Source organism: Hyla sarda, chromosome 1, assembly GCF_029499605.1.
Source record: "Hyla sarda isolate aHylSar1 chromosome 1, aHylSar1.hap1, whole genome shotgun sequence".
In the NCBI taxonomy this organism is placed as follows: domain Eukaryota; kingdom Metazoa; phylum Chordata; class Amphibia; order Anura; family Hylidae; genus Hyla; species Hyla sarda.
This window is the reverse complement of record NC_079189.1, coordinates 611,546,019-611,558,559: the sequence shown is the minus strand read 5'-3', so window position 1 is coordinate 611,558,559 and position 12,541 is coordinate 611,546,019. Positions and strand designations below refer to the sequence as shown.

General features: G+C 41.5%; 1 protein-coding gene across 1 annotated transcript; it reads left to right on the top strand.

Annotated features, from left to right (window-relative positions):
* Nucleotides 1-2,080: 2,080 nt before the first annotated feature.
* On the top strand, nt 2,081-8,697 carry LOC130297748 (oocyte zinc finger protein XlCOF7.1-like). The gene is made up of 7 exons (XM_056550602.1): nt 2,081-3,299; nt 3,486-3,590; nt 4,377-4,556; nt 5,535-5,661; nt 5,743-5,807; nt 5,953-6,526; nt 6,845-8,697. Exons 1-7 carry the CDS (start codon nt 3,273-3,275, stop codon nt 7,651-7,653), a joined length of 1,887 nt encoding a protein of 628 aa, XP_056406577.1. The 5' UTR covers nt 2,081-3,272; the 3' UTR covers nt 7,654-8,697.
* The last annotated feature ends 3,844 nt before the right edge of the window (nt 8,698-12,541 follow it).

Sequence of the window (12,541 nt, the reverse complement as noted above, 5' to 3'; positions counted from 1 at the left end):
ATGAGCCTGCATGGGTTTACAATATACAGCACCATTCACACAGTCCAGTAGAGACCCCCCCAGTCCTCACTCCTTCCGGAACCTTTGGTTGCGAACTCTCAGGTGCACTCTCAGCATCCCACAGCTGCCAGAAATACGGAAAGTCTCTGCCCAGTACAATTTCCACTGTAAGTTCCGCACATACCTCCATTATATGGCTCACTGTCCCAAAACATGTTTCAAAGTCAATTGGAATAGTCTTACCAAACTCTGGTCGGGACTTCACGAATGGAATAATGTCTGGCATAATTCTGCAAACAGTCTGGCAGCAATCCAGTTCCACAAGTAGTGGGATTCCACCCACCAGTAACTCACGGGTCCTCTTTTCCGTCTTGGCGACCACAGCTTGTGGGCCACGTCGGTTGCTCCCAGCAACGGCCTTTCGAGGTTGTCCCATTTTCTTGAAAAACATTCTCAATCCGTTGCCCCTAGCAACGCTCCTCCACAGACACCAAACTGTGCTTGAACTCCTCTACTGGGCTCCTCCGACTTGCAATCTTGCAGGGGGTTGCTCCTAGCAACAGCTCCTCTCCAACTCACTTGTTGGTTGCCCTTGGCAATGGGTTGCCCCTAGCAACGGCGTGCCCGCATCCTCCACCAAAATGTGACGATCCATCTTGGGGATTAGCTCTGGGATCGTCCTGGACCATGCCACAGGATGCGTTTCTTCTCAATAAACCAGCAAACAAATGTTTATAATGCAAATCTGGCACCTTGCCCGTTTTATTAGACAGGTTGCAGGGAAAGAAATAAACAAAAATCAGGAACAAACAAAATCCTAGACCGTCTGGTCACTGACTAAACAGGTCAGCTTGTCCTGACTAACAACCGCTGAGCTTCCCTCAGTCGGTTAAACATATGTCCCCTGCAACCTTCTACTCACAATTCATGTCACTCTCTTTGAGCCACTCATAGCTCGGGCTGTGTACTCCTCAGCAGGCTCTGTCTCTCCCCTACAGCCCACATGCTGTCTCCTAGGAAGAGCCCACATTAGACTGAGTCTCCATCTCATATACACCTCCCTTCTCTCCTGCCTCATTACTTAAGAAGCAGGTGAGAGCTTCTGCAGGGTGAGCCAAGGAAATACACCCTTTCCTTGCCACACTGCCACAATACACATACACACATCTATATATACATTCACACATCTATATATACATTCACACATCTATATATACACATACACACATCTATATACACACATCTATATATACATACACACATCTATATATACACATACACATCTATATATACACATACACACATCTATATATATATATATATATACACATACACACATCTATATACACATACACACATCTATATATACACATACACACATCTATATATACACATCTATATACACATACACACATCTATATATACACATACACACATCTATATATACATATACACATCTATATATATACACATACACACATCTATATATACACACATCTATATATACACATACACACATGAGAATATACAGATTTTTGAAGAAGAATAATGATGCAAAAATAATACAATCTACTGAATAAATACAGGGATGTGGAATTCCTATCGCCCGACGCCCGGGACATGCAGCTCCAGGCAGCAGGCAGATGAATTTTTCAGGTCCTTAACCCGGTTTTGGGAAAGCAGGGCCGGAACTGAAAGCCCCCGACAAGCACGGCTGCACTCAGAGGGGTGTATGGAGCTGGCTCCTGACTCGAGCCGCTCCGTACTCAGTTTTTCAGTAGCCGGGGGGACCGCCGCTAATAGCCAGCTATTAACTCTGTCAAAGCTGACAGCGGCATCTAAAGGGACATGTGAATGCTCCCCCCCCCCCCCCCCCCCGGCACTCACGCTTTCCTGCTCTCCGTGGCTCTGTCATTGATAGATCCTGGCTGGACCCTGGGCTGGACCAGGCTCTATCAATGGATTGCAGAGCAAACAAATCAATTGAGTTCAATCGAACTACCTTGATCTGCATGAGTTCTAAAAGTCCCCTAAGGGACTGTAGAAAAAAAAGGTTTCATAAAAGTTAAAAAGTATAATTCAATAAAAAACTATTGAAAGAAAAAAAAAAAAGACACACATTAACCTCTTCCATATTAAAAGTCCAAATCACCCCCTTTCCTATATAAAAACATGTAAACATAATAATAATAAATATATTTGGTATATCTGCGTGCGTAGTTGTACAAACTATTAAAATATAACATTTTGTATCCCGTACGGTAAATGACGGAAATGTAAAAAAAAAACCAGAAAAAAAACTGACAGTTGCAATTTAAGTTAAAAGTGATTAAAAAGTAAGATCAAGTAAGATCAATACCAAAATGGTACCAATACAAAAAACAGATTATGGCGCAAAAAATGAGCCCTCATACAGCCTGGTATAAAAGAAATTAAATAAAAAAGAAAGCTACAGTGGTCAGAAAATGACGATAAAAAAAAAAAATTCAAAAAAGTTCAGAATTTTTGTTTTTATAAGTTAGATATAACAGAAATTACAAAAATGATATTGGTATCAAAACAACATGTTGGCTCAACCACAAGGTAAATGGCGTAGAAAAGAAAAAACACCAAATCTGCAAAATGATCTTTTACTATTTCTATTTCACTTTACCAATATTTTTTTGATTCGGAGAATATGTTATGGAACAATTTAAAAGGTTTCATTATAGTAGTTAGTTATGGCTATTATAGGGCGAGGAGGAAAAAACGAGAGCGTAAAAGCAAAAATCGGCCCCGACAAGTGGATCGTCATGAGGGACAAGAAGACTGGGCTCTGTTTTTGTCCCGTGGACAAGTAGTTTTATCTTTCTTTTTATTTCCACACCCCTGTAAATCCCTAAATCTATATAAAGCCACAATTGTACACACGACACCAATCTAGTCACATAACAATGAGGGAGTAATTAACCCCGAGTTATACATCAATAACCACAATATATCAACCCAAATGAATCAGCAGAATAACATGAACAATGAAGATGGAATCAAATAATACAATAAAACACAAGATTATTAGTGAGCAGATATTTCCTCTATGTGACACCCAATGACTTCACTTAGACATTACTGATTAACCCAAATCTGATCCGTACATTAGGTAGTTATACATTGTATTTATACCCGTATACCATTGCCTATATACCTCTCATACCCAAATGGCCCCTCCCTTTCACTATGGACCCTAAGGGGTTATATTATGAAGACCAATATATATAAAGGAAAGTGTCACCATGTTATGTTCTCGTCTTCAGATCTATGTGAGTATAAAGGACAAATCCAACCTCAAGAAAGAGACACAACATAGCGATACCCTCTGCAGCCGCTTCTCAGGACCTCTGGTTCTGAATACTGAGAACCACACAAAATGGACCATCTTATCTTATAAAAGTCCTTAAGAAATTACAGTCCTGAGTCTGGATATTTATAATGTGATTTCCCCTCAGAGAATTCTCCTGGATGACCCATCAACCATGGAGAGAGACAGGAACAAGATGGCCGACAGGATCATAAACCTCACCCTACAGATACTCTTCCGGCTTACTGGAGAGGTGAGGGATTCTGGGAGTGGTGTCACATGACCTCATTCTTATCTATGTAATAACAGATGGATATGACTGGAGAGGTGAGGGATTCTGGGGATGATGTCACATGACCTCATTGTTATGTATGTAATAACAGATGGATATGACTGGAGAGGTGAGGGATTCTGGGAGTGATGTCACATGACCTCATTCTTATCTATGTAATAACAGATGGATATGACTGGAGAGGTGAGGGATTCTGGGAGTGATGTCACATGACCTCATTCTTATCTATGTAATAACAGATGGACATGACTAGAGAGGTGAGGGATTCTGGGAGTGATGTCACATGACCTCATTCTTATCTATGTAATAACACATGGATATGACTGGAGAGGTGAGGGATTCTGGGAGTGATGTCACATGACCTCATTCTTATCTATAATAACATGGATATAACTGGAGAGGTGAGGGATTCTGGGAGTGATGTCACATGACCTCATTCTTATCTATGTAATAACAGATGGATATGACTGGAGAGGTGAGGGATTCTGGGGGTGATGTCACATGACCTCATTCTTATCTATGTAATGACAGATGGATATGACTGGAGAGGTGAGGGATTCTGGGAGTGATGTCACATGACCTCATTCTTATCTATGTAATAACAGATGGATATGACTGGAGAGGTGAGGGATTCTGGGAGTGATGTCACATGACCTCATTCTTATCTATGTAATAACAGATATGACTGGAGAGGTGAGGGATTCTGGGAATGTATGTAGTCATATTAATGTCTCTCTCCATACACAGGATTACACAGTAGTGAAGAAGTCCTCTAGTGGGCGCTGTCGGGCCCCTGTGTGTGAAGGATGGGGAAGAACCCTGAGCCCAATCCCGGGGCCCCCACCTCACTCCCTGATACATGAGGAAATGGATGAACAGAAGATCCGAGAACTCATCAACAAGATGATGGAGCTGCTGACTGGAGAGGTGACCCTGCTGGGACATTATACAGTAATGGAGGGGTCTGGTGATGACTGGAGAGGTGACCCTGCTGGGACATTATACAGTAATGGAGGGTCTGGTGATGACTGGAGAGGTGACACTGCTGGGAATGCTGGGACATTATACAGTAATGGAGGGGTCTGGTGATGACTGGAGAGGTGACACTGCTGGGACATTATACAGTAATGGAGGCGTCTGGTGATGACTGGAGAGGTGACCCTGCTGGGACATTATACAGTAATGGAGGGGTCTGGTGATGACTGGAGAGGTGACACTGCTGGGACATTATACAGTAATGGAGGGGTCTGGTGATGACTGGAGAGGTGACACTGCTGGGACATTATACAGTAATGGAGGGGTCTGGTGATGACTGGAGAGGTGACCCTGCTGGGACATTATGCAGTAATGGAGGGGTCTGGTGATGACTGGAGAGGTGACACTGCTGGGACATTATACAGTAATGGAGGGGTCTGGTGATGACTGGAGAGGTGACACTGCTGGGACATTATACAGTAATGGAGGGGTCTGGTGATGACTGGAGAGGTGACACTGCTGGGACATTATACAGTAATGGAGGGGTCTGGTGATGACTGGAGAGGTGACACTGCTGGGAGATTATACAGTAATGGAGGGGTCTGGTGATGACTGGAGAGGTGACACTGCTGAGAATGCTGGGACATTATACAGTAATGGAGGGGTCTGGTGATGACTGGAGAGGTGACACTGCTGGGACATTATACAGTAATGGAGGGGTCTGGAGATGACTGGAGAGGTGACACTGCTGGGACATTATACAGTAATGGAGGGGTCTGGTGATGACTGGAGAGGTGACACTGCTGGGACATTATACAGTAATGGAGGGTCTGGTGATGACTGGAGAGGTGACACTGCTGGGAATGCTGGGACATTATACAGTAACACCACTGGAGGGGTCGGGGTGATGACTGTATCATTATGTGTCAGGTTCCTATAAGGTGTCAGGACGTGGCGGTCTATTTCTCCATGGAGGAGTGGGAGTATGTAGAAGGACACAAGGATCAGTACAAGGATCAGGTCATGATGGGGGATCAGCAGCCCCTCACATCACCAGGTAATAGACATGACTATATACACACGTCCTCTCATTATATGTATGTAAAGAATGAATTCATTCTCTATGTGTTCCCTACAGTCAGATCCAGTAAGAGAACAGCACCAGAGAGGTGTCCCCGTCCTCTTCTTCCACAGGATGATCAGGTAGATGGAGATATTCCCTATGATCTGTAGAAGGGCTGTGAAGCTCTTGGGGTCAGTCCCCTCACCCTCCATGACTCCTCATCTCCTGCTCATCTATAACATCCCTCGTGACTTTACAATATTTCTTCTACATTTTACGATTCAGGGAGAAAATCCGAACAATATTAATGATCCAGAGACAGATGTGAGCAGTGATAAGAAGTATAAGGAGGACATTCCTACAGGGAAAGATCTGATCAATATTAATACGACAGACATAAAGGAAAAAGAGACAGATGTGAGCGGTGATGAGCAGTATAAGGAGGACATTCCTACAGGGAAAGATCTGATCAATATTAATACTACAGACATAAAGGAAGAAGAGACAGATGTGAGCGGTAATGAGCATTATAAGGAGGACATTCATTCAGGGAAAGATCTGATCAATATTAATAATATATACATAAAGGAAGAAGATGAAGAAGAGACAGATGTGAGCGGTGATGAGCAGTATATAGAAGACATTCCTACAGGGAAAGATATGACCTATATTAATGCTACAGACATAAAGGAAGAAGAAGAGACAGATGTTAGCAGTGATGAGCAGTCTAAGGAGGACATCCCTACAGGGAGAGATCTGAACTATATTAATACTACAGACATAAAGTTAGAAGGAGAAGAGACAGATGTGAGAAGTGATGAGCAGTATAAGGAGGACATTCTTAAAGGTATCTACCCAGGTGAGTAGTAACCAGGGAACAGTCACAGATTCTACTCAGTCACCGGCTGCAACAATTTTTTGGGGGAAGGTGTGATGTAACATGAGTCCTTTGTGCCCCAAGGCAAATTCTGGATTAAAGGTCTTTCTGCTATTATTGTATAAGGGATGGGAAAACACATATAATTTTTTTCCCGTATGACTCTGTAGAGGGAAAAGCAAGAGAATTATGGCTCTTAGGAGGAGGGGGATGAAAAAATGTAAATGTAAAATGAAAATGTTTTTGGTCATTAAGGGGTTAAGGTAATAACTCAAAAATAAAATGTTTTATTCTTGGCAGATTCTTCCACCAGGAGATCAGAGGAGAATCTTATATCTTCAGATTATAAAGTAGATGATGATACACAAGATACATATGAAGAACATTCCATTATGCCAGATATAGCCCTTTATAGCAAAGGATCATCTGATCCTTTTATACAGTTCCTATATTCTGATTTATCAGAGTTTGTAAAGAAGAAGTTTGAAAAAAAGAAGAAGTCATTTTCATGTTCAGAATGTGGGAAAGGTTTTTTACATAAATCAAGCCTTGTTGATCATCAGAAAACCCACGCAGGTGAGAAGCCATTTTCATGCACAGAATGTGGGGCATGTTTTACTAAGAAATCAAGCCTTGTTGATCATCAAAGAACTCACACCGGAGAGAGACCATTTGCATGCACCGAATGTAGAAAATGTTTTTCTCAGAAATCAAGCCTTGTTGGTCATCAAAAAACTCACACAGGGGAGAAGCCATTTTCATGCTCAGAATGTGGGAAATGTTTTACAAAGAAATCAAACCTTGTTCAACATCAAAAAACTCACACAGGAGAGAAGCCATTTTCATGCACAGAATGTGGGAAATGTTTTACTAAGAAATCAAACCTTGTTGATCATCAAAAAACTCACACAGGGGAGAAGCCAATTTTATGCACAGAATGTGGAAAATGCTTTGCAAATCAATCAAATCTGCTTAAACATCTGAAAACTCACACAGGAGTGAAGCCATTTAGGTGCTCAGAATGTGGTAAAGGTTTTACTCATAAATCGTCTTTTGTTGAACATCTAAGAATTCACACAGGAGAGAAGACAATTGAGAGCAATAAATGATGCAGATAACACATCTATATATTAATCATGTACATAGGATATCTGACATTTATACATATATCATATACTGCATCTCCAAACTTGTTCCCAATTGTTAATAAAAGTTTTCTTTTAGAACGTAGTCACCGATCCAGCGATGTCATCACTATAGTTTACATGGTAGGAAAAGAGTGTGATATATGGTTGTGATATTCACTGCTCCTCATGGAGAAGACCCAACAGGCATACTCCATGGGTTTGGGACAGACTTGGGAGCAGAGTCTAAGTATTCCCCTGGAGTTTACCTTTTATCCCTTTTATGCTGAATACAGAAGCTGGACTTCAGCTGCAGGAGAGATACCAGGTCGCTGCCTCAAGAATGGTTCCAGTTAAGTGGCAGCTGCCAAGCACCAAAGATACAGGCAGGATGGGGAATCTGATGCTGTAGATGGTAAAAGTGCAGAAAACAGTGTCTGATGTAGCAGATCTGAATAGATATTAATAGCAGAGCTGGGTAGCTCAGAAGCAGTCAGGTGGTGTTAGTTTGCTTAGAATACAAAGCCGTGGTCGAAATTCTGGGTCATATACTGTAGAAAATATACTGGAGAATAAACAAGGTCCAGCAGGATCAGACAGAGGCAAAGTCAGGTAACAGGCTTGGGTCAGGAACACAGAACAGACACCTTCACTAGTAGGCAAGTTACAATATTGCTCAGGGAACGGTAGGAGCAGAGTCATACAGGCGGTGCATGTCCGAGATTGGAGGACTGGAATCAGGGATGTGCATGAACACTTAAAGAGTACCTGTTATGAATAAAAACTTTTAATATGTTGTTCATAATCATTAATGAAGACATATTGTAATATATCTTCATTAAAAAATATTAATATTTATACCAGTTTTTTCATTTTATACTTTTGGCTACTAGGGGTCTCTCTTCTATGCCTGGTCTGCAGGCAGCTTCCTATGCTTTTCATAGTAAGTGTACAGCTTTTAGGACTAATGCTGAAGGGCTCTGGTCCTTCCACCGGAAGTTCAGTCCCCCCCCCTGATATTCATCTTAATTACTGCCTCTGTAATTGCTCCCACCGCCCCTGGTTCTCAGCATTGACTTTTTAGTGCAGAGAGACACAGGAGAGAGAGAGACAGAGGCTGCCGTCCCTCCCCTGTACTTAGTCTGTATGCACACTGCAGAGCAGTGTTTCCCAACCAGGGTGCTTCCAGCTGTTGCAAAACTACAACTCCCAGCATGCCCGGACAGCTGTTGGCATGCTGGGAGTTGTAGTTTTGCAACAGCTGGAGGAACCCTGGTTGGGAAACACTGCTGCAGAGGGAGAGCAGCATACAGGAAGACTGGCAGGAGCAGAGTCCCGGCCAGGCTTCATGTGACATCATGCCTGCCGGGACCCGCCTCCTTCCACCCCTCAGAAAGACAGTGCTCCTGAGCTAATGAAGAGGGATAAAAAAAAGGTATTTCCACAGCGTTTTAAACCTCAATAAACACAGGGATAGGCATAGTTAGAGTAAGGGACAGATGGGGAGGGGGATCAGGGAAAGTTTAGTTGATGACAGGTACTCTTTAAAGAATAAGTAAATGCACACGAGCGGCCACTACAGGGTGCACCAGAAAGAGTCTCCTCCTGCAGTGGGCAACACGGACTTTCAACTCCCTCCAAAGGTTTTCTATGGGGTTGAGATCTGGAGACTGGCTAGGCCACTCCAGGACCTTGAAATGCTTCTTACGAAGCCACTCCTTCGTTGTCCAGGCAGTGTGTTTGGGATCATTGTCATGCTGAAAGACCCAGCCACATTTCATCTTCAATGCCCTTGCTGATGGAAGGAGGTTTTCACTAAAAATCTCACGATATATGGCCCCATTAACTCTTTCTTTTAGACGGATCAGTCGTCCTGGTCCCTTTGCTGAAAAACAGCCCCAAAGCATGATGTTTCCACCCCCATGCTATCAGCAGCCGGGAAACCGCTGTTAATGGCAGACATCCGCGATCGCATGGATGTCCACCATTAACCCCTCAGAAGCCGTGATCAATACAGATCACAGCATCTGCGGCAACGCGCATGTTAAAATAGATGATCGGATCACCCGCAGCACTGCCATGGGGATCCAATCATCTGTAATGGTGGCCGGAGGTCCCCTCACCTGCCTCCGGCCATCTCCCGGCGTCTTCTGCTCCGGTCTGAGATCAAGCAGACCAGAGCAGAGGATCACTGATAATACTGATCAGTGCTATGCCCTATGCATAGCACTGAACAGTATTAGCAATCAAATAATTGCTATAGATAGTCCCCTATGGGGATGTTAAAAAAAAAAAGTTGAAAAAATGTAAAAATCCCATCCCCCAATAAAAACGAAATTGTCCCTTTTTCCCCATTTTACCCCCCAAAAGCGTAACTACAATGTTAATGATCCCGTACGGTGAACAGCATAAATGTAAAAAAAAATAAGAAAAAGTCCAAAAATGCTGCTTTTTTTGTCCCATTTTATTCCCCAAAAAATGTAAAAGGTGTTTTAAATTTTTTATATATGCAAAGGAAGTAGCAATGAAAAATACAGATGAAGGCGCAAAAGAGGAGCCCTCATACCGCCCTATATACGGAAGAATGAAAAAATTATAGGTGGGCAAAATACTGATTTTGTACAAAAACTTTGAGTTTTTTTAAGCAGTACAAAAATATAAAAGTATCTAGCCATGGGTATCATTTTAATCGTATTGACCCACAGAATAAAGATCACGTGTGAAAACAAAACCCTCCAAAATGTGCAAAATTGTGGTTTTCATTAAAATTTCCTCCCTAAAAAGATAATTCTTTGGGTTTGCTGTAGATTTTATAGTAAAATGTGAGGTTTCATTACAAAGTACAATTGGTCACGCAAAAAACAAGCCCTTATATGTTTCTGTAGAGGGAAATATAAAGGAGTTATGGATTTTAGAAGGCGAGGAGGAAAAAATAAAAAAGCAAAAATAAAATTGGCCTGGTCCTTGAGGTGAAAATGGGCTTGGTCCTTAAGGGGATAAAGCAGCTTCAGGGCAAATATAGGGATATCAACTACAAAAAACACAACACTCATTTTTTAAGGGGCAAAAAAAATATATGTAGAGTATGGATTTTACTCTCTAATACTCTCTAATAACAAATTAGAAGGGGAAATCGGATATTGGTTGTTTGGCAAATGAGACGGGAGAAGTGATTATTAACCCTGAGGAGATTGAAAGTGAAATTGTATCATACTATAGGAAGGTGTACACCTCGGAGGGAAGACCACAAAGAAAAGAAGTTGAGGAATATCCTAACCTTAAGGACGCAGCCCATTTGGGTCTTAAGGACGCAGACAATTTTATTTTTACGTTTTCGTTTTTTCCTCCTCGCCTTCAAAAAATCATAACTCTTTTATATTTTCATCCACAGACTAGTATGAGGACTTGTTTTTTGCGCGACCAGTTGTCCGTTGTAATGCCATCACTCACTTTACCATAAAATGTATGGCACAACCAAAAAAATACTATGAGTGGGGAAATTAAAAAGAAAACCGCAATTTTGCTAATTTTGGAAGGTTTTGTTTTCACGCCGTGCAATTTATGGTAAAAGTGACATGTGTTCTTTATTCCTTGGGTCAATGCGATTAAAATGATGCCCATGATAATATACTTTTCTATTACTGTTGCGCTTAAAAAAAATCACAAACTTTTAAACCAAATTAGTACGTTTAAGATCCCCCTATTTTGAAGACCCATAATTTTTTCATTTTTCCGTATAGGCAGCGGTATGAGAGCTCATTTTTTGCGCCGTGATCTGTATTTTTTATTGATACCATATTTGCTTACATAAAACTTTTAATACATTTTTTATTCATTTTTTTTGGAATAAAATGTTATAAAAAAAGCAGCTATTTTGGACTTTTTTTTTTTTACGTACACGCCGTTCACTGTACGGTATGATTAACATTTTATTTTAATAGTTGGGATATTTGCGCACGCGGCAATACCAAATATGTATATAAAATATTTTTTTAACACTTTTTGGGGGTGAAATAGGGAAAATGGAACAATTTAAGTTTTTATTGGGGGAGGGAGTTTTTCACATTTTTTTACTTTATTTTTTTACTTTTATTTTTACACTTTAATAGTCCCCAAAGGGGACTTTTTATAGCAATCACTCGATTGCTAATCCTGTTCAGTGCTATGTATAGGACATAGCACTGATCAGTATTATCGGTCATCTTCTGCTCTGGTCTGCGGGAAGGCAGATCAGAGTAGAAGACGCCATGCTGGATGATCGGATCGCCGCAGCAGGGCTGGGGGCAATCCGATCATCCATTTAAGTGACTGCGATGCTGCAGATGCCGTGATCTGTATTGATCACGGCATCTGCAGGATCGCATGATCCGGGCATCGCTCCGATGCCCACGGTTATTCTTAGGACGTAAATGTACATCCTGGTGCGTTAAGTACCACCTCACCAGGACGTACATTTACGTCCGTCATTAAGGGGTTAAGGACCAAGCCCATTTAGACCTTAAGGACGCAGCCAATTTTATTTTAGCATTTTTGATTTTTCCTCCTCGTCTTCTAAAAATCATAACTCTTTTATATTTTCATCCACAGACTAGTATGGGGGTTTGTTTTTTGCGCGACCAGTTGTCCGTTGTAATGCCATCACTCACTTTACCATAAGATGTATGGTGCAACCAAAAAAATACTATTTGTGTGGGGAAATTAAAAAGAAAACCGCAATTTTGCAAATTTTGGAAGGTTTTGTTTTCACGCCGTACAATTTACGTGTTCTTTATTCTGTGGGTCAATGCGCTTAAAATGATACCCATGATAACATACCTTTCTATAACTGTTACGCTTAAAAAAATCGCAAACTTTTTAACCAAATTAGTATGTT